This window comes from Chlorocebus sabaeus, chromosome 21 (assembly GCF_047675955.1).
Source record: "Chlorocebus sabaeus isolate Y175 chromosome 21, mChlSab1.0.hap1, whole genome shotgun sequence".
Taxonomy (NCBI): domain Eukaryota; kingdom Metazoa; phylum Chordata; class Mammalia; order Primates; family Cercopithecidae; genus Chlorocebus; species Chlorocebus sabaeus.
In genome coordinates this window covers 60,405,021-60,427,960 of record NC_132924.1, presented here as the reverse complement: position 1 = coordinate 60,427,960, position 22,940 = coordinate 60,405,021, and the positions used below count along the sequence as shown (strand labels likewise).

The 22,940-nt window shown below is 42.3% G+C and overlaps 1 protein-coding gene and 1 pseudogene across 1 annotated transcript; one reads left to right on the top strand and one right to left on the bottom strand.

Moving 5' to 3' along the window:
- GATAD1 (GATA zinc finger domain containing 1) lies at window positions 1-11,378 on the top strand. Its single transcript, XM_007982175.3, has 5 exons — window positions 1-570; window positions 1,329-1,454; window positions 3,275-3,334; window positions 7,068-7,251; window positions 8,927-11,378. Exons 1-5 carry the CDS (start codon window positions 316-318, stop codon window positions 9,115-9,117), a joined length of 816 nt encoding a protein of 271 aa, XP_007980366.1. The 5' UTR covers window positions 1-315; the 3' UTR covers window positions 9,118-11,378.
- On the bottom strand, window positions 21,015-22,632 carry ERVW-1 (endogenous retrovirus group W member 1; annotated as a pseudogene).

Here is a 22,940-nt window from a genome sequence, read left to right as displayed (position 1 = left end):
CGGTCGGGCTGCGCGGCCCTGGGGCCAGCTCACCGCCGGAAGCCTCCGCGTCCCCGCCGGCCATATCCCGTTCCCGGTCCTGCTTCCCAGTGCTTCGGGCCTCCCGGGGCTGGTGCTGGGCGCCGAGCCGGCGGAACCTGCTTCCCGCCTCCACGCGGCAGCGCTAGCGGCCTGGTCCCTTCACGGGCAGCTCGGTGCCGTCGCCCTCACCGCTCTTCCTATAGCCGGGAGTGGTGGGCCGACCAGGGGGCGGCCGGGCTAGCGTCCGCCATTCCCGTGTCTCTGCGCCCGCGGGGGCCGCCCGAGCCGGCCACCATGCCGCTGGGCCTGAAGCCCACCTGCAGCGTATGCAAGACCACGTCGTCCTCCATGTGGAAGAAGGGCGCGCAGGGGGAGATCCTCTGCCATCATTGCACTGGCCGGGGCGGCGCGGGCAGCGGGGGCGCAGGCTCGGGGGCGGCTGGAGGGACTGGGGGCAGCAGTGGCGGCGGCGGCGGCTTCGGCGCGGCGACCTTCGCCAGCACCTCCGCCACTCCTCCGCAGAGCAACGGGGGCGGGGGCGGCAAGCAGGTGAGCTCCTCCGGCTCCTCCCGCCGGCGGAGGCCGACCGGGCGCTAGGCGGCAGGGGCCGGGCGGGTTGGGAGCGGGCGGGCCCGGGCTTCCCGGATCGCCGTGGTCCTGTCGGCTGGAACGCCCCTCCCCACCTCCTACTGAGATCTTTGGTTTGACCCATTCCAAAGCACCTGTTATAAGAAATTCAAAGCAATAAGAACCAAAATGTAAAGCCCTTAAGAAAATCTCAATATGCACACGTCTACACAGTCGTAAACAGGGTCATGCCACAAGTGCAGGTGCTGGACCTCATTGCTTGTTAAAGGTTTTGTCATATCAGGTTATGAAGTAAGATTATTATGTCATTATTGTAAATGGCAGCTTAAGTATTCAGTTGTAGGAGGGGCCATAACCTAATACATTATCTGGCCTTATAAAGTTAAGTGTTTTTCTCTATTGTAGACACAACAAATGAATAGTGTTTGTCTTGGCCTAGACTGACTCTTACTTCCGCCTCCTGCCCTATTACAAGCAGCTTACACCTTTTGGAGGCTCTGGGAGACGCCTGTGCAGCGAGCTCCAAGATTCGGGTGCTGAACTTCCGGTTTTACTTATCCCAGTTGCTGAAATTACCTCTGTTGAAAAGCGAAGGCGCACTCTTAATTGTTAAATACTCCTATAAAGTACATACTCTGGGATCCTTGTAAGATGATTGTATTGCAACCTTTATACACTTTTTACTTCTTTCTCTGTTCTTTAATTTGTTTGTGTAACAGAGTAAGCAGGAAATTCACAGGAGGTCTGCTCGGCTCAGAAATACTAAATACAAATCTGCTCCAGCTGCTGAGAAGAAAGTTTCCACCAAAGGAAAAGGGAGAAGACATATATTTAAATTGAAAAATGTAAGATATTTGTGGACAGTGCCTTTTACTGTAATGATGTTGTGTGTATCCTGCCACTGCCTTCATTTCCCACCATTGAACTTGGACTCTGCCCTTGGTAGCCCTTCCTTAGTATTCTGGGGAGTGGTCCAGACTCCCCAAAAGGGAATGAGCTCTGTTGCAGGAGGCTCACTATTTTTAAAGGTAATAATACTCTATCCTTTTTTTTTTTTTTTAGCTTTTATTTTTTCCCCCTGGAAAATATAAAATATGAGTTTAAAAGAAACATCAGCCTTGAGCCCATTTTTTGGGGTTCTCTATGGAAAGGAAGAGGAGAGATTATGGTTCTTGATATGGCCAGGTACACTAAGAAAACTTTTTTTTCATTCTTTAAAAATTAAGTAAATATTAACACTAGAACTCATCATTTGCATATTTATTTGTTATTAAAGCCCCAGAAAATGTATCTTATTGACTTATGATGATGATGTATTTGATGAATATGAGTCAAAAATTCTGCTAAGCCTTATCTCTTCTACTCTAAGAAAAGACATTGTTGAAAGACCTGTGCTGGAAATAATTGAAAGCATATTTTTATTGCAGTTAAATTATCAGTTTTTATAAACAAGGGATAATGTTCAAACACAATGGACAGTGCATTATGGACTATTTTTTTAAGTCTCAGTATGGTATTTTCTTTCAGAACAGGAATGTTTCACTTACCTGTAAAGACACTTTTGAAGTTGGGCATATTTCTAAAACACAAAGGGACCCTGCAGTAGACTTATGCAGATGGCAGACTATTTTCTTTTTTTTTTAAATGTAATTTAATGTAATTAATTTTTTAAAATTTTACTTTAAGTTCTGGGATACATGTGCAGAACGTGCAGGTTTGTTACATAGGTATACATGTGCCATGGTATTTTGCTGCACCTGTCAACCCATCATCTAGGTTTTAAGGCCCATGTGCATTAGATATTTGTCCTAATGCTCTCCCTCCCCTTGCCCCCCATCTCTGATGGGCCCCAGTGTGTGATGTTCCCTTCCCCAAAGTATTTTCTTTTTCAGAGTAGTTGCTTCTAATTTATTAAGATTTTTATAATTTAGTTAAGCAAGGCATTTGTTGATTATGCAAAACATCTTATTGGTATTTGTATCACATATGCACATTTTTTTTCCTTTTAAGTATAGTATACCATGTTCTCAGCAATTAATTCATTATCGTTTGTCTGCAACCCTTTCTTCAATGTTACTAAGCAAGACACATCTGGGGAGGCCTACTTTCTATGTTGTGGCATAAAAGTATGTATTAAAGCTTTAGTAGGGATTTCAAAAATGGTTGGATGGTAGCAAATTACTAAGAACTGTCAAAGTTTCTAAAGCCTTAGTTCCAGCTTGCTAGAAAACCGACGTTGAGTATTACGGCTAAATAGTTGAGTTGGAAAATGTCTTCAAGGAGACACTTTTTCACTTTGTATTCATCTGTACCTTTTTTATTACTTGCATTCTGTCATGCTCAGGCTATTAGAGCAGGTACATTTTTATAACTGGAATGTTTATGTGTAGTGAAGCTCTGAGAGGACTTTGCATTAGATCTCAGCAGCATAATCGAAGCTTGTTCTTTGTCTCAGCAATTTTTAAACTAACAGTAGCAGAAACTGCAGTGGAAATAGACTGCTTTGCCACAACATTCAGAAAATCATTTATCTTTTTATTGCAGTTCTTGTCACCAAACAGTACATTTTAGTATTTCTCAAATTACAGAACTCTCATAGGGCTGGGAAAATACCTGTACACACATACATACTATGAATGTGCTAACGTGTTTTGTATTTTCATAGCCCATCAAAGCTCCTGAGTCGGTTTCCACTATAATCACTGCAGAATCAATCTTCTACAAGGTAAGCTTTTGTAGAGTTACTGAAGGAAGAGTTGGGCCTAGTGGGTAATGTGCCACTAAAATGTTGGATTAGTCTAAAGGTCTCTCCTCTTTATTTGTTTAAGGTATGATTATACTTTTTGTTCCCTTCTTAACTATTTTCCCCCATGAGTGACTGTTATTCAAACATCTCATCTAGAGCTGAAGTGGGAGGAGAAGGTGCCTACTGACATATGATATGAGGATCTTAAGTATTGTTTTTTAGTGTAGATTATAGGAATTGTTCTTAGAGTGCTGATTGTATAGTGTGGAGCCATGGAAGAGTGAGCCATTAGTGTGATGGCATTGAAGAACAAGAAGGACAGAGACAGGATTTGGACTAGTACAGGTTGTAGACTGTGGTGTCAGATGGGTAGAGTAGGCCCAGAGGTTCTAAAATGCCATTAAGTGGAGTTGAGCTGAGTAAGGGCAGTAGTGAGGATTAACACCTACTAGAAATCCATGGTGAGAGGAATTCCAAGATGTTTTGATAAAAGAATGAGGAGGTCAGGTTTCCTAGGGCCAAAGTCCATGGACGTCTGATACCTCAGTGAGAGAAGTGACAGATTGTTGTGTTTAAACCAGAAGTCTTAGGAAAGGAATTAGAACATAGACCTCCCCCAAGGCTCGGCAGGCCTGGCACGGCACAGGCAGCAACCAATGAAGGCTATTTGGTGCTTTGGGATCTGAACTATCATTTAGGGGACAGTGGTGTGAGTTAGTGCTTTATACTTGACCCAGGTGGACTGAGAAACTGAAGTGATTATGCCCTTAAGTATACTTTTTTTAAAGCCCGCAATCTATATAGTCGAAGTCTGTTCCTCCCCACAGGGTTACACTGGCATTCCTCAGCAGGGCTGGGAAAAACCAACAACAAAAGACGTCTGTATACAGGCAAACATGTCTCTTGTTTTTCCAACATTTAATACATTGTTAATAAAATATCTAAAGTTTAGCAAACAGTTGCTATGTATCAGTGACTGAACATTTTGCATGCTTTATTTCATTCAGTTCACCCTATGAGGTAGATACTACTATCCCCATTTTCTGGATGAGAAGATTGAGGCATAGCGAGGTTAATTAACTTGTCCAAGATCACATAGCCAACAAGTCATGGAGTGAGGCAGTCTCATACCAGAGCTTAAGCCTAGAGCATAGTTCCTGGCTCTATAGCTTTAGCAAGTGACTAGCTATGTGACGAGGACCAACCTCTCTGATGTCTCATCTCTAAAATAGGAATTGTAAATAGTTTCTACCTCAGTGAGTCAAGTGAATTCATATGTGTTAAGCACTTAGCAGAGTAAGCACTCAATGAATGTAGGAGTTATCATATTTTCATATTTGTGCATTACCTTCACAGTTTACAGATTAAGGCCAGAAGCAGCTTGTTGAGCTACGGGTTTAGTGTGCTAATGATTTCCATGTGTGTCTCCACGGAAAGGCGTGTGGGACCTGTTATTGTGACTGACTGTACTTTCGTATTGTTGTCTGCCACCCATGTTTATTAAATGGTAAGGACAATAATCCTACAAAGTAGTCAAGCAATGTTGCAAATGCCCAGTATTGTGGGGGCTGTCACAGCAGTGCCACTGGCAGGCAGCACCATGGTGGCAAGTTCAAGAGGTCACTGCCAGCCACTGAGCTAGAGCCCAGATCAGGCATGCAAGAGGAGCCTGAGTGGGAGCCACTGGGGTCAACGGTCAAGAGTGTGACAACCCAAGACCCAGAACGGCTGAGTGGCCTCCTTGGAGCATGGTGGCGGCAGAACAACTCCATGAACTCAGGTCTGGTGATGCCTAAGCTAGTGCTGTTCTCTTGTGGATCCCTTTTCTCCACCAGAAACCTTGAATCCTCTCAGCAAATGAGGAGACCACTCAGATGAGTGACTTAGTCCTGTTTGGTGTTACATATATGTACACAACACAGCACATATTAATAAATACCTACTATGTGCCAGACACTGCCTACCACTGGAATCTTTCATTAAGACATTGTCTTTGCATTTCTGCCTTCACACTATGAAAGCAGATGTTTTGGATTCGTATTCATTCAGCATACATTTGAGTATACTGTGATATGCATGATAAGCCTATGATAAGCAAGTATTCTCATTTAGAATTTGGGAATATTGATTATACATGTGGACAAAGCAAACCATAAATGCAAACGATATGATAAATAACTTTGGACTAATGACTGGGAGGAAGGACCAGCTGTTGATGGGTAGGAACTAGCAAGTAACAGACTGTGGCCTGCATAGACCAGACCCATCCATAGTGACCCAGATAAAACAGCCACCGTCAGACACTTGGAAAAAGGGTCCACCAGGAAAAAACTCCTGGCCTATCAGGTGCTATGTTACAGTTCCGTTACTGGAAGTATTTCCTCAGAAGTGTTTTTATGGTTGAGGTACATATTCCTGCAGGTTTACCTGCTGCCAAGTCCCTGTTTGAAGGGAAGCAGCAATTAATTACACTGTTTCCATAGTCAAGGACAGTATATCCCACCGAGAAAACTACACCCACTTAAGGAGGTGCTGGATGTCATAAAGATTTGGATCAACCATTATGGGTGTTTAGAGGAGAGATTATTTCCAGCTCAAGACCCAGGAAAGAGGACATAGGATGGATACTAGAGTCATAGGGAAGATTTAACACAGGACATGTGCACATTAGTTAGTTGGGTATAAAGTGGAACAGAAATGAATGAGACACAAAGCCTTGAATTCCAGAAGTACTAGTAGTTGTGTTGTGGAAGGATATAAAACTCAACTGGGAGTGGAAGAGAAAGGCAGCAGTGAGTCTAGGAGATGTACAATAGGTTGAGGTAAGCATATCCTGAAGACTATAATCCAAAGATTATTTTTGGTTTGAATTTGTTTTGGTTTGAATTCATGGTATCTATTTTCTTTGAATGGATGGTTGGGGAGGGTGGCATGTGGAATGCATTCTTATTAAATCAGCATTGATTTTCAACACAGTATGGAGAAAGACTACTGAGCTGATGTAGGAGCTTCGGCTGCAGTCTCTATGACTTTCAGCAAGCCGTTTAATCTTACTACCACTTCATGACTGTGGCTAACAAAGTAGGGACAGTACGGAGCACAGAGGATTTTTAGGGCAGTGAAACTATTAATACTGTCTTTGTATGATACTATAATGGTGGGTACATGTCATTATTCATTTGCCCAACCCCATAGAATACACAGCACCAAGAGTGAACCCTAATGTGAACTCTGGTCTTTGATGGTGCTGTGTCAGTGTAGGTTCATCTGTGTAACAAGTGTACCACTCCAGTGGTGGGTGGGGTATTGATAATAGGGGAGGATGTGCATGTGTGGGGGCAGGGAGTCTATGGAAAATCTCTCTACTTCTGCTCAATTTTACTGTAAACTTAAAACCTCTATAAAAAATAAAATCTATTTTTTAAAAAGTAGGGATAGTATTATAGCAATATAAAATCAAAGTACTTTATGAATAAATGTTTTCTCCAGATGTCAACTGTCATATATGCACCCTCGAATGTGTATGTATAATTTTCATTCAAAAGTGAAACAACTTTAGAATTGGCACCAAACATATAAACATTGATACATTAGACTATCTTGAACACCTTTTATTGACCACTTTGAAAACTTGCTTACCTATTAAGATTCATTCATAGCTGTGGTGTTCTGTTTTTATTTTCAATGTGGGATTATCTTCTCTTTCATCCAGGGAGTATATTACCAAATTGGTGATGTTGTTTCTGTGATTGATGAACAAGATGGAAAGCCCTACTACGCTCAAATCAGAGGTTTTATCCAGGACCAGTATTGCGAGAAGAGTGCAGCACTGACGTGGCTCATTCCTACCCTCTCTAGCCCCAGAGACCAATTTGATCCCGCCTCCTATATCATAGGCAAGTTTGACATATGGCACAGGTTCTTTAACTTAGTTAACTCTCCAATATTATGTAAAAAAGTGTGTTAGTCAGCTTGGGCTGTCAGGACAAAATATCACAGACTGAGTGGCTTAAACACCAGAAAGTCACTTTCTCACAGTTTTGGAGGCTGAAGTCCAACATCAAGGTTCTGGTAACATGGATTTCTGGGGAGGCTTTTCTTCCTGTCTTGTAAATAGCCACCTTCTTGCTGTGTCCTCACATGGCCTTTCATGGAGAGAGAGCTCTTTGGTGTCTCTTCTTATAAGGACACCATTTCTGTCAGATGAGGGCCCCACCCTTATGGTTTCATTTAACCTTAATTGCCTCCCTAAAGGTCTGATCTCCAAGTACCATCACATGGGGATTAGGGCTTCAACATACGAATTTGGAGGATGGGGGGGATGCAGTTCAGTCCATAAGAAAAAAAGCATGAGTATAATTAAGTACAAAAAAATTAGATCTTTATAGAAAATATGAGGCATTTTATGTAGCTGGAGTTTGAGTGCTATCAGTTATTTTAAGTTAGAGCAATGTGCATCTACTAAGAAGTGATACGGATAAGGTTTTTTTTAGAGTGACCCAGGGTTAAACTGTACTACAAGAATTTATTGCTCAGGAACTTGGTTATTTAGGTTACTTATTTATACAAACCTGTTCAAAAATAATTTAGAAAAGAACTATCCCAGTTATCCCATACTTGCAAGTTCTCAGTATGCATACCTCTGCATGCTACACATGTCATCTTAGGCCTTTATAATATAAAGGCTGATAGTTGAAATGGCAGCTGCTGTGCTTTTGTTAATTTCAAAGCTGCCAAAACAGTTTTGACATAGACTCACAAGAATTTACTGATTAATACAATTTTAAAAGTTTTCAGATTTTTAAAGTTACTTCAGACTTTTTAATCTTTCTGCAATGAGCATGCATCATTACTTTTGCATCCTGAGGACAAGCATAAATGTTTTTTTGAAGAGAACTCCAGGGACAAATAATGTACCACTGTTATTCTCACCTACATGTCAAGTTTGATACATTACCAAACAGTTCTAGCCTTCTGCTTTTAAGTACATATAACTTTTATTTACCGTATCTATGGGTCAGGATCCCAGCAGAGGCAGTGATGTATCAGAATCACCTTCGGGATTCCTCTACTGCCTCCTCTTTCTAATCCCCAGATTCTGATATGCATCCTTGTCCTACAGCAAGGAAGCATGGCGTGAGGTCAGAACACCGGTTCTGGAGCCAGAGTGTCTGGGTTCATAGCCTGCCATTTACCAGGCATGTGACTTTGGCAAATTTCTTAGTTTCTCTTGCCTCACTTTCCTCATATGTAAAATGGGAATAATAATAATGCCTACCTCAGAAGGTTGCTGTGAGGAATGAAGGTATTGATATGTGTAAACTTACAACAGTGTGGGTATAAAATAAACATGATGCAAGTGTTCAATCACTGTTTTTGGGAGAATTCCATATTCTTTAAGCCATTAAAGAAGAAAAAATGATGAATAATTTCAAAGTACTGCATGTTTCAAGGGCTAATGCCAGGTTGCTCCCAGAGTGGTCTCTCCCAGTGTCTAGAAATTTTAACATCTTATGAAAATGATGTATATGGTCAAAAATGTATTTAACCTTTCCCTTGGCTGCCTTCCAGGGCCAGAGGAAGATCTTCCAAGGAAGATGGAATACTTGGAATTTGTTTGTCATGCACCTTCTGAGTATTTCAAGTCACGGTCATCACCATTTCCCACAGTTCCCACCAGACCAGAGAAGGGCTACATATGGACTCATGTTGGGCCTACTCCTGCAATAACAATTAAGGAAACAGTTGCCAACCATTTGTAGTTCACAAATTAAAACTGGATTTCCAGGCCTGGTGTGGTGGCTCACGCCTGTAGTCCCAGCTATTGCACCACTGCTCTCCAGGCTGGGCAATGGAGTGAGATTCTGTCTCTTAAAAATATCACAAAAAAACTGGATTTCCAGTTCTCTGATCTTCTTAGTACCACAGGATATGTCATAGGTATCTTTAAATGAAATTCTTAGCTGGAAAAATGACTAAAAAGTTTTTTTCTACTTCCTAGTAATCATTAGATTATTTATTACTGGTTACTTAGAAAATTAAAAGGGTTAGGGCCAGGCACAGTGGCTTATGCCTGTAATCCCAGTACTTTGGGATGCTGAGGCAGGCAGATCACCTGAGGTCGGGAAGTGGATTGCCTGAGGTCAGGAGTTCGAGACCAGCCTGGGCAACATGGCGAAACCCCGTCTCTACTAAAAATACAAAAATTAGCCAGATGTGGTGGCATTTGCCTGTAATCCCAGATCTTTGGGAGGCTGAGGCAGGAGAATCACCTAAACCCAGGAGGCGGAGGTTGCAATGAGCCAAGATTGTGCTGCTGTGCTCCAGCCTGGGCAACAGAGTGAGACTTTGTCTCGAAAAAAAAAAAAAATAGCTGGGCACAGTGGCTCACGCCTTTAATCCCAGCACTTTGGGAGGCTGAGGCAGATGGATCGCCTGAGGTTGGGAGTTCAAGACCAACCTGGCCAGCATGGTGAAACCCTGTCTCTACTAAAAATATAAAAATTAGCCAGGCATGGTGGTGCACACCTGTAGTCCCAGCTACTCGGGAGGCTGAGGCAGGAGACTTGGTTGAACCCAGGAGGTGGAGGTTGCAATGAGCTGAGATTGTGCCACTGCACTCCAGCCTGGGTGACAGAGCAAGACTCCATCTCAAAAAAACAAAAAATTAAAAGGGATAGAATGTAATGAAATATGTTTTGAACTTAAATGATATTCTATATGTGTATCTCCCTAGGCAAAAGCTGTAATTTTCCAGAGAGACCATTAGGAACAGGTAGTATCTATTTTTCTCCATTATTTATTTCTAGAAACTCATAAAATGGACATTTTATATTTTTCTATAAGAACAAAATATTAATTAAGGTATAGATGACTGACCAAGGGCTTAATCAAATAAAATGACTAACAGTATCTATCATAAAGCCACACAAGCCTTATGTTCTCATCTCAAAAATGCTGTGACAGTTTTTTGGCTGCTTTAACCATAAGAAAAGTGATTGGTGGATGATTTTACTAGCCCAGGCTTTTAAAAACTTTCATCTAGGCCAGGCGCAGTGGCTCACACCTGTAATCCCAGCACTTTGGGAGGCCTGAGTGGATGGATCACTTGAGGTCAGGAGTTCAGGACCAACCTGGCCAACATGATGAAACCCTGTCTCTACTAAAAATAGAAAAATTAGTTGGGTGTTATGGTGCAGGCCTGTAATCCCAGCTACTCGGGAGGCTGAGGCAGGAGAATTGCTTGAACTCGGGAGGTGGAGGTTGCGGTAAGCCGAGATTGCGCCACTGCACTCCAGCCTGTGTGATAGCGCTGTCTCCAAAAAAAAAAAAAAAAAAAAGAAAAACTTTCATTTAATCCTTCTGTAGCAAACAGGCATCCAGAACCATTCCATTGATCTTAATAAAGCTGCTCTTTACTGTTTCTAGTCAAAAACAAGACTTCCAATCAAACCATAAGATTTTATACTGCAGATAGTCAGCTTCACCAAAGCCACAGAGGAAACATGTTGAGATCAGGCATCCCGCTTGATGGTTTCTTGACTACCATTAAAATGAAGATTGGGAAGTCATGAAAGTCACTGGTAGGCCATTAGCATTGATATCTTTAAAACGTCTACCCTAAACCATCTGCTGTGGACCCGTAATAAGAGGCCTGTTGTATATGAAATTGTCTAGAATTCAGGTGCAGGTCTTTGCCAGTTAAGTAAGGGAGCAACATGTAAAATGGGGGAGGAGTAGGTGCACTTACTTGCCTCCACTTCTGTCCTGATTTAACCAACATTTTTCAACCCTGGGAAAATTTGCAGAATCTAAGTTGATTGTAATGATTTTGAACTGTAGTGGCTTTAACTCTTTTTTCCCACATAGTTATGGTTTGTGAGTTGGAAAGAAACAACTGTAGGTAGCTACACATACATAATGATCTCTTTATTCACAAAGGTTATAGTAAAATTGATTGTAAATGACTTTCTAAGTGCTAATATTCAAAACTTTTGGATTAAAATGTATTTTTCACAGTGTATTTACTTTGGATGTATTTATTTCATTTAAACAATTTAAATGGGGCTATTTAACCAAAAATGGTATTTAAAACCGAAACAGTATAGTACTTAGAATTTGGAGTAGAGGCCAGGCGCAGTGGCTCACACTTGTAATCCCAGCACTTTGGAAGGCCGAGGCAGGAGGATTGCCTGAGGTCAGGAGCTTGAGACCAGCCTGGTCAACATGGTGAAACCCCGTCTCTACTAAAAATACAAAAATTAGCCGGGCATGGTGGCGTGCACCTATAATCCCAACTAGTCTACTTGGGAGACTGAGGCAGGAGAATCACTGGAACTGGGGAGGCAGAGGCTGCAGTGAGCTGAGATCGTGCCACTGCACTCCAGCCCGGGCGACAGGACATGAATCCATCTAAAAAAAAAAGAATTTGGAGTAGATAGATTCATCATTAATAAGTAATAGATTTTGGGAAAATCCAGAAATGGCTAATAAAATGAACACAAGGTAAAATATTAAAATGTAGACTTTTAAAAATCTATACATTGACCATCTGTTTATAAATTGGTAGATGGTTGTGTACCATCTTTTAAAATAAAGATGGAATTTCACCCAGTGCGATGGTTCCCGTTGCTTACATTTCTCTGCTGAGGCCGAACCTGATATGGCCCTGGTCTGTGTTCCCAGCCCTGTCTCCTCATTACCACTAAAATGTTTCCCCCGTATACCCGCCTAATTTTTCTGGCTCTGAGCCCTTGTTCGTACTGTTCTGTCCAATTCTACCTTCCAAAGACCTTTCTTAATGCCTTCAGATTCTTTCTTTGAGACCTTGTCAGATTCCCATGGCTTTTTGAAATCAATCTCTATCCTATTGTCATCACATTTAAGTTTCTACTTCCATCATCACTCCTATCCCTTTGTTCCTTGTAGGGCAGGGATGCTGTGTTTTATTTACTCATCTCTAACTTCCACATAACCTAACCCAGGTTCTTATGGGAGATGCTGAGTGTAGGGTCTGAATTAGATACTGTTAACTAAAATGCTTGTTGATATTTTAGTTATTAATTCATATTAACTTTGGCTAAAACTTTTAAATTGTGAATAGTCAAGTAAAACTTAGATTGTTATATTCTGGGTTAGTATTAGATTGTTTTTCAGATGAGTTTTAAATAGTTCTCTTAAGACAAATAAAGCTTAACATGAACATTTGAAAGAAATTATCCCAAACCATTCCAGTTCCCAGCTGTGAAAGACTTTTCCAGGCCTAATAAGTTTTCCATTTCAGTCATAAGTAGGTGAAATCAAATGAGCAATAGAGGGAAATGTATTTATTTGCTTTATACACATGCATGTGTGTTGTGTCTACATATAAACATTGCATAAGCTTAGAATGAAGTTTCTGTCATGCCCAGAAAAGGGAGAGGCATTTTTGTGAATTTTGTCTGGCTGCCCTGGACATGTTTGAAGAACTGTGCTGTTTACTTCATACCAAGTGTGTGAGCCATACCTTTGGTAGGAGGGTGTACCTCCTACACCCAAGAAACATAAGCCAGGAGAAGGTCTGTGCCAAGGAGAAGGAACCCAAATGACCCACAAGAGGTGGGCCATTAATTATTGGGTCAGATGCACAAATGCACGGTAATTTATTTAAACACATCTTAATGGTGACCCACGAGGAAGATTGCTAGTAATAACAGAAAGGTTCACAATAAATAAGAGAAAAAAAGACAGAATGTAGAACTGTATGATAGCAATTCTGCAAACAAGAAGCATCTTTTATAAAAGATGGAAGGAGCCCAGGCACAGTAGCTCATGCCTGTAATCCCAGCACTTTAGGAGACTGAGGTGGAGGATCACTTGAGCTGCAGTGACCCATGATCGTGCCACCACTCCAGCTTGGGTGATAGAAGTGAGACCTTGTCTCAAAACAAAACAAAGACAGAAATGCCTCCAGAATTTTAACATGTCAACAGAGGTTTTCTACAGCTACTCTTTTCAGCTTTATACTTTGCAGTATTTTCCAAATTTTCTCTAACGTGCAGTATTTTCCAAATTTTTCACAATAAGCACACATATACACACACACACGTTTGTTTGCATACTGCCCACCTGGTGGTGAACAACCACTGGCTTTTAGTCTATACATATCTGGAATATTTTATAAATAGTAGTTCTTAAACCCTTGAAAGGGAGCTGAATGGCCAGCTGAGGAAATAAAGTCAGTGATTTCGTTATTTTCCTATATTCACATCATGATTCTAGGAAAGAACTCGGGAGTGACTTCCTTCAGCTTCAGCCACTCCTGGGCCAGGCGCATGCTTAGCTGTGTGGTAAAGGTCACCAGCGTCTTCTGCAGAGTGCCTGTGTCATCTGAATTGGAGGTTTGGCGAGGGTAAGAGACTAATGTAGCTTCAAGTTTTTCTTTCCTGTCCTCCACTTGAAATCTGTCTTCCCTTCCAGACTGCCTGCCCTGCTGACTTAAGGCCCCGACACCAAACACAGAAGCAACAGCTTTACACAGAGCGTTCAGCAAGCTCCCACAATTGTATAAGGTAAAGTTGCCTTTATAGATTCCTTATTCTGTATCACTCCTAAGTGGTTCTGTTTCTCTAATCAAATTCAGGCTCATAACAGTTGCTGAGACTCTGAAAGAAAAGGCAAGGAACTACTGTTTCTCATTATAAACTATTTAGAATTATTTGGCTGTCTTCTTTTTGCTATGAATATGTAGTATTTTGATACATTGTTTAAAAAGTAATGAAAGAGATCACATAGGGAAAGATAGATTGCATTATTTTAAAGTTTATATACTAAATTGAAAAGCAAAGAATAAAACGGGAGAAACAGCTCCCACATGTGGCTGTTGGCAGGAAGCTTCCATTCCTCTCTATGGGCCTCCACAGGTTTGCTCACAGCAAATGATTCGTGACAGAAAGACGCAAGTGCAGTTGTACCCAAGATGGAAGCCACCATCTTTTCTATAACCTAATCTGAAAGAAGGGACATACCAGCACTTCTGCCATATGCTGTTGGGTCACACAGACCAACCCTGGTATGGTGTGAGCACAGGACCACACAAGGGTGTGAACTCCAAGGGCAGAGACCACTAGGGACCATCTCAGAGGCACAGAGGGACACCCTATCCAGCTGGTCGCCCATATAAATTAACATAGCTTTTTAGAATAGCAATATGTATCAGTACTCTTAAAAGTATTTATACTTCTTGATCTAGTAATTTCATTTCTAAGAATCCATGCTAAGAGGATTTAAAATGTGGACCCAAAAATGAGTATAAAAAGAGGTTGTTTCCAGTATTTAAAGTTGTGAGAAACCAGAAACAGTCTAAAGGTCCAACAATAGGAAAATGAATTTTGATATTTTTCTAATAGAATTTTATGCAGTCATCAGAAATACCATTTACAAATAATTTTTAATAATGCAAAAAAAGTTTATAAAATGGTTAGTGTAAAACCTGGACACAGCTACATAATGATTCTGATTTTGTAAAAAAAAAAAACACACACTCACATATACACATGCATACATATGCATATAAAGAAAACTGGAACAAACAAAATGTCAACAACAAGCATAGTTGGAATTACAGTCATTTTAATATTCTTTATGCTTTTAAAAATTTTGAAGTTTGTATTAGTAGCATCCGTTACTTATATAATCAGAAAAAAAATACAACTTTAAAATATTTATTTAGGTCCAAAGATGGTAATCTAAAGGGTGTTACAGGCTGAATGTGTGCCTGATCACCATGCCCCAAGTTCATATGTTAAATCCCTGGCCCCCAAGGCAATGGTATTAGGGGAGTAGGGCGTTTGGGAGGTAATCAGATTTCGATGAAGTCATGAGGGTGGAGCCCCCATAGTGGAATTAGTGTCCTGTTAGGAAGAGGAAAACAGACCAAAGCCTTCCTTTCTCTCCTCACTATGTAAGAAGATAGCCAGAAGGTGGCCACAGCTAGGAAGAGAGCTCTCACCAGAACCCAAATCTGCCAGCACCTTGGTCTTGGGTTCTCAGCATCTAGAACTGTGAGAAATGAATGTGTGTTGTTTAAACCACTCAGGCTACGGTATTTTGTCACAGCAGCCCGAGCTGACAGAGATGGATAGAAACAACACAAGGACCCATCAGCAGACGAGTGGATGATCAAAACGTGGTGAGGTCGTGCAGTGGGATATTATTCAGCCATAGAAGGAATGAAATTCTGATACATGCTATAAGGGTGAACCTTGAAAACATGCTAAGGGAAATAAGCCAAACTTAAAAAGAAAAATATTATATAATTCCACTTATATGAGTTAGTTACCTAGAATAGGCAAATTATGTCATAGCGACAGAACATTAGAGGTTACCAGGGTTGGGGGAAGAGGGGTGTTGTGGGTACAAAGTTTCTGTTTGGAGTGATTTTGAAAAAATCCTGGAAATGGGTAGTGAGAGTAGTCAACATGATGAATGTACTTAATGACACTAAATTGTACACTTAAAAATGGTTAATGCTGGCCTGACACAGTGGCTCACGCCTGTAATCCCAGAACTTTGGGAGGTCAAGGCGGGCAGATCATGAGGTCAAGAGATTGAGACCATTCTGGCTAACACAGTGAAACCCTGTCTCTACTAAAAAATACAAAAAAAAAAAAGAAATAGCTGGGTGTGGTGGCGGGTGCCTGTAGTCCCAGCTACTCGGGAGGCTGAGGCAGGAGAATGGTATGAACCCGGGAGGTGGAGCTTGCGGTGAGCTGAGATCGCGCCACTGCGCTCCAGCCTGGGCAACAGAGTGAGAATCCGTCTCAAAAACAAAACAAAAAAAAGGTTAATGCCTGGGTGCGGTGGCTCACGCCTGTAATCCCAGCTCTTTGGGAGGCCAAGGCAGGTGGATCAGTTGAGGTCAGGAGTTAAAAAGACCAGCCTGGCCAACATGGCAAAACCCCATCTCTAGTAAAAATACAAAAATTAGTTGAGTGTGGTGGTGGGTGCCTGTAGTCCCAGCTGCCAGGAGGATGAGGCCTGGGAATTGCTTGAACCCAGGAGGCAGAGGTTGCAGTGAGTTGAGATTGCGCCACTGTACTCCAGCCTGGGTGGCAGAGTGAGACTTCGTCTCAAAAAAAAGGTTAAAATTGTAAGTTTTGTTATGCATATTTTACCATAATCTTAAAAAATAGATATATAGGAGATAAAGTCAACAGAATTTAATAACCAGTTGTAAATAGAGACTGAGGGAGAAGGATGAATTAAGGAAGACGTGAGTACAACTTTGTGGTAGGTGAAAAAATCTTACAAAATACATGGGCAAAGATCCCACTTGATTCTTATGATTTAAAAATCTCCCAGTTAGTAAACAAGGCCAGGTTGAGATTTGCAGGTGATGTGAGGTGTTTGTTCTGTTTTGTAATGTGAGGACTGTGAGGCATCTCCTGGACTTGAGTATCCATTAGATAATTGAAAATATGGATTTGAGAACTCAGGAGATGTGCAATGCAGTAACAAAACTCTGCACCATTGGTTTCTGTCTCCTAATTAAATGCTTTTATGGGACAAACTGTGTGAGGCAGGTGGGCAAGACGGGCAGCCATGTTGTTTGTGGGTCTCTGGCCTGTGGGCCAGCCTCAGTGCTCACTCTGAGGTCATGTCCAAAATTAGAACACATTCAGGCCTACCACAGTCAAGGCTCCCTTTCTCAACTCTGGTCCTCTGCACAGATATCCGAAGCCTAGAAATAATCATTGTCTGTCCTTGTGTCTTGCATTATGAAAGTCTAGGAAAGGGCCTTGAGAATGAAAAAGAATAGAAAAACTGCTCTAATTGCTGCATGCTTCAGCTTGCAGGGGAATCACTGAAATGGGGACGGGCTAAAAAAGGACAACCAGAAGAGTGGCTACAGCAAAGGCATTGTTTTTCAGAGCAAGCTAGAGAATCCTGCCAGTGTCCTCAGGCAGGGCCCCTGGGCACAGGGGTTAGGCAAGGGAGTGTCCCAGCATGTTGATGCTCTAAGCATCAGAATAATGCAGTAGAGGAACTTCCAAAGAGTTCATGTCAGATATTATAAGCTGAACATTTCTAGGCAAATGAAATTTGATTTTGTGAATAAAGCTAGTTTCTTCAACTCCAGTGCAGATTCTCATAGATTGATAGTGGCTTGTGATCCAGATGAAGAAAACAATTTTTCAAAGATTCATATTCTTTGTAGACATATGGATTTAGAGACCATCTAATCTAACTACCTCATTCTACAGATAAGAAATATGAGGCCTAAAGAAGTTAAGAAAATACCATGGAAATGTCACTGCTGAACTGCCATACGTAAGATCCAAAAGAAATTGGGTAAATGCTACTGTGAGAAATACAGTACTAGGTCCAAAGAATCTAATACAAATTAAAAATCTAAATGTTATTTCTAAAGCATCCCTGCACATAGCTGAACTTACATAGTTTCATTTTCTTTCTTTTCTGTTGAAGAAGAGGCTGGGTACAGTGGCTCACGCCTGTAATCCCAGCACTTTGGGAGGCTGAGGCAGGTGGATCACCTGAGGTCAGGAGTTCAAGACCAGCCTGACCAACATGGTGAAACCCCGTCCCTGCTAAAAATACAAAAATTAGCTGAGTGTGGTGGCAGGCCCCTGTAATTCCAGCTACTCCGGAGACTGAGGCAGGAGAATCACTTGAACTTGGGAGGTGGAGGCTGCAGTGAGCCAAGATCACACCATTGCACTCTAACCTGTGTGACAAGAGGGAAACTCCATCTCAAAAAAAAAAAAAAAAAGCCAATCACTAACTTGTGTTGTTTATTAAACATGACAGACTGGTATGAAGTAATTACCCAATTATAAACAAAAAAGCTACAATCTGCCAGGCATAGTGGCTCACGCCTGTCATCCCAGCACTTTGGGAGGCAGAGGCGGGCAGATCACCTGAGGACTGAAGTTCAAGACCAGCCTGGTCAACGTGGTGAAACCTCGTCTCTACTCAAAATATAAAAATTAGCCTGGCATGGTGGCACGTCCCTGTAATCGCAGCTACTCAGGAGACTGAGGCAGGAGAATCGCTTGAACCTGGACAGCGGAGGTTGCAGTGAGCCAAGATCGTGCCATTATACTCAAGCCTGGGCGACAGAGTGAGACTCGGTCTCAAAAAAAAAGAAAAAAGAAGAGCTACAATCTTAACCTCAACTTCTCATAACATCATCTCTACTTCTAATTACTCTTAACTTCGATGTGCTACCTGGTTAGCAGAAGCTGAGTGGAAGTGGGGAGGTTTATTACAAAAAGACTGTTATACCTTACACACTTCTCCCCATGAATAGTGAAGGTGTGAGTGAAAAAGACAGCAATTTTATTATATATATTTTTTTGAAACAGGTTCTTGCACTGTCACCTAGGCTGGAGTGCAGTGGTGTGATCACTGCTCACTGCAACCTTAGCTGCCCAGGTTCAAGCGATTCTCCTGCCTCAGCCTGAGTAGCTGGGACCACAGTTGTGCACTACCATGCCCAGCTTTTTTTTTTTTTTTTTTTTTTTAAGAGACGGGGTCTCACTATATTGCTTAGGCTAGTTCTCAAACTCCTGGCCTCAAACAGTCCTTCCACCTTGGCCTCCCAAAGGGTTGTGATTACAGGCGTGAGCCACCACACTCAGCCAGCCATTTTAGAATAAAGGGTGAAGGTGCTATTGGGGAAATGTACTTTAAAAAACAAAGTCTTCTCTCAACCCAGAAATCCTCTCCATGAAGGCAGTAGAGAAAGAAAAGCTTTATTAATGAATAAACATTAAATGAGAATGTGATGCACATCACAGGCACTTTGCTAAGAGATCATAAAGACAGAAGGAAATTTCACCCTTTTATACAGCCAAGCAGGTACAGCCCATTACATGTATGTTTTCAAGATAAATAGTCTTCAACTAAGAGAATTTGACAGTACCATTGGTCACACAGTTCATCCTAACTTTATCTGACAATTGATGTGACCACTTGTGTTATCTAAGATAATCAACTTTTTGGGGCTGGGGGAGTGTGGAAACAGGAGTTACTTTTACAGCTTGGTGCAAGTCACTCATTAAGATTAAGTTGTTACCCTCCCACAGAAACTGGAAGATAGGTATGCTATCTGGTGATGTTTACATTTCCCAGGTCCTTGAGAAAGACATTCCTTGGTCATAAAGCTGACAAAAGGCTGATTCAGTTGTATATATTTCAGGCTGGGCACAGTGGCTCACACCTGTAATCCCAGCACTTTGGGAGGCCGAGGCGGGTGAATCACCTGAGGTCAGGAGTTGGAAACCAGCCTGGCCAACATGGTGAAACCCATCTCTACTAAAAATACAAAAAATCAGCCAGGCATAGTGACGCGCATCTGTAATCCTAGCTACTGGGGTGGCTGAGGCAGGAGAATCACTTGAATCTGGAGGCGGAGGTTGCAGTGAGCCGAGATTGCACCACTGCACTCCAGCCTGGGAAACGAGCAAAACTCCGTCTCAAAAAAAAAAAAAAAAAAAAAAAAATGTGTGTGTGTGTGTGTGTGTATATATATATATATATATATATGTATCTCAAAGAGACTGAGAAAGTACATACAAGTTTTCTCAAGTAATAACCTGACATAAAGGGAGGGGAGGAAAATTTCTTGCCTTATTTTCAACAGGTGGAATTAAACTTATTCTTTTGAATTTATATTTATCCTTACAGTGCCCATCCTAAATTTGGAAGAGGAAGGATGTGGGCCAACTTTTGGCTTAGGCCCTCATGTCAGGGCTTCTTTTAGTATATATGGTACCTTCCTGAGATTTTCAAACTGGCAGCCACTTTGGACTGATCAATTCACAAATCCAGATTAATTGCTTACTATTGTAAGGGAGAGGGATGGGAGTCAGCGGTAGGTCTGCGATGGCGGCAAACAGCAGTGGTGGACAGTGAGCGAAAGCTCAGCTTGAGCTGTAACAAACACGGACCAGAAGAGTGCAGTTGCAAGATTTAATAGAGTGAAATAGAGTGAAAACAGAGCTCCCATACAAAGGGAGGGGACCCAAAGGGGGTTGCTGTTGCCAGCTGGAATGCCTGGGTTTATATCCCGATCATTGTCCCTCCCGCTGTGCTCTCAGGCAATAGATGATTGGCTATTTCTTTACCTTCTGTTTTTGCCTAATTAGCATTTTAGTGAGCTCTCTGATTGGTCGGGTGTGAGCTAAGTTGCAAGCCCCCTGTTTTTTTTTTTTTTTTTTTTTTTGAGGCAGAGTCTCGCTCTGTCGCCCAGGCTGGAGTGCAGTGGCCAGATCTCAGCTCACTGCAAGCTCCGCCTTCCAGGTTCACGCCATTCTCCTGCCTCAGCCTCCCGACTAGCTGGGACTACAGGCGCTCGCCATCACGCCCGGCTAGTTTTTTGTATTTTTTAGTGGAGACGGGGTTTCACCGTGTTAACCAGGATGGTCTCGATCTCTTGACCTCGTGATCTGCCCGTCTCGGCCTCCCAAAGTGCTGGGATTACAGGCTTGAGCCACCGCGCCCGGCAAGCCCCCTGTTTAAAGGTGGATGCGGTCACCTTCCCAGCTAGCCTTAGGGATTCTTAGTTGTCCTAGGAAATCCAGCTAGTCCTGTCTCTTAGTGCCCCCTCTCAACAGGAAAACCTAAGTGCTATTGGGGAGGTTGGCCGATGACTGCTCTAACTGCTTCCTGCTGAATTGGGGCGTAGTAGGGGTTGTGCAGTTGAGATTTCCTCAGGAGGGGTGCCTTTGATGTCATTAACATCGGATCATGGGCTAGCAGGCCGGTCCAGGGGTCTGCGGTAGAACTTAAGTCATGGACTGCATCTGGGGCTCCATTTGTAGTTTTACAGCTTTGATTCTAGAAGAGACAAACTTAACAAGGAGGTTAAAGATACAGGGTCCAAAGAGGAGTAGCAATATTATAGCTGCTAGAAGTCCTAAGAAGGGGAGAATCCGTGGCATCCATTGGCTGAGGAGGCCCCAGGGTCCCGTGTTTTGAAGCTCCTTTGCTCTACGTTGTATTCGATCTTTAATTTCTTTAACTTTCTCACTGATGATTCCAGATTGATTAACATAATAACAGCATTCTTCCCCTAAAAATAAACAGGTTCCCCCTCTTTCGGCAGTTAGCAAGTCTAAAGCTCTTCGATTTTGAAGGACTACTGCTGCTAGAGAGTTAAGTTAATCTTGCAAGGTGACCAGGGAGTCGGCGACCCGTTCCATGTCACCATTTAGTTCTTGAGATAGTTTGTAGTAGAACTGAGTAGAGGTTGTGATACCGCCAATGCCAGTACCTAGTCCACCTAGCACTCCTGCTCCGATAACAAAAGGAAGAATGGGTACTCTTTTGTTGTGGGGCTTATATATGACATAATTGTATAAATCTTGTTCAGTGTAGATGGTCATAGGTGGCACTAAGAATGAGAGGAAGCACATAGATTCTGAAGAGCCATTCAAACAACGATAGGCTGAGGTACCACAGACAAAAAATATTCCTGAGGATAGGCAGACTATTCGTGTGGGAGGAGTTACCCACCTGATGCATTGGGAGTTGGTTGTATCTATAGTACTGCTAAAATTTACACAGGTGAGGTTTGAGGTACGGGTTATTTCCAGGTTGGAAACAAGAGGTCCTACTAAAACAGAAGTGGTGTTTATTTCTGTGCTGAAGTTGTTCCATTGTTCAGGTACAGGGATTGAAATGTATGGCCTGAAGTGCAGGGGGAGGCACATCCAACAGTTAGTAGGGTTTTGGGCCGAGACCTCATGGAGCCCAATGAGGGTGGTATTAAATAGGCTTACCAGGCGAGTATGGGTACGGAGGGTTTCATGTAGTTTTGAGAGATCTAGTCCTTTGTAGGGGCTAGAGGTGCTATGTACCCGGGTCAGTTGGGAGATTACTTCTTTTATGTGTTTCTCTCTTGCCTGATCTTGAACTCCACCCCCATCAGACATACTGGTATGGGTGAAGTAAGTCCAACAGACAGTGGCTCCAAGTCCTCCAGGACAACTAGGATTAATCATTTTTCCTGTCCAATAGTGAGTATTTGATTGCATGCAAAGAGTGGCAGCATTATAACAGTTGCGGGGCATATGGGTGTGGGCAGTGAAGGTGGTGATTCCCTTAGATAAACTCCTATACAATGGGGCATCAATATTTCCAGGATGCTGCATTCTCCATAGAAACTCTTGGTAAGGGGAGCTACTGGTCGTACAGCGGCATGGAGGGGGTGCAGTGAGAGTGAAAGGGGGTAAGAGAACAGTAAAGAAAAAAATATGATAAGTGAGGGCCATGGGGATTTACGATTTTAGTTACTTTCTTCCTGGTTGTCGTTTGAAGAGCAGGCGCAAATCCTCTAGAGGTTCACAGGAATAGCTAGCGTTGTCTCCTAGATTTTCAGGTTCCTTTGGCTGTATCCAGGGTTTGACTCGAGTGTGATGTATCCATGACTCCACTCCAGCCACTTTAACCGCAGTTGGGGTAGATAAAATGACTGGGTAGGATCCTTCCCAGGATGTATCTAGGGATGGGGAATTAGAGGGAAGGGACTTGACTAATACCATACCACCAGGGTGGAATAGTTCCTTTCCTTCTTCTTGGG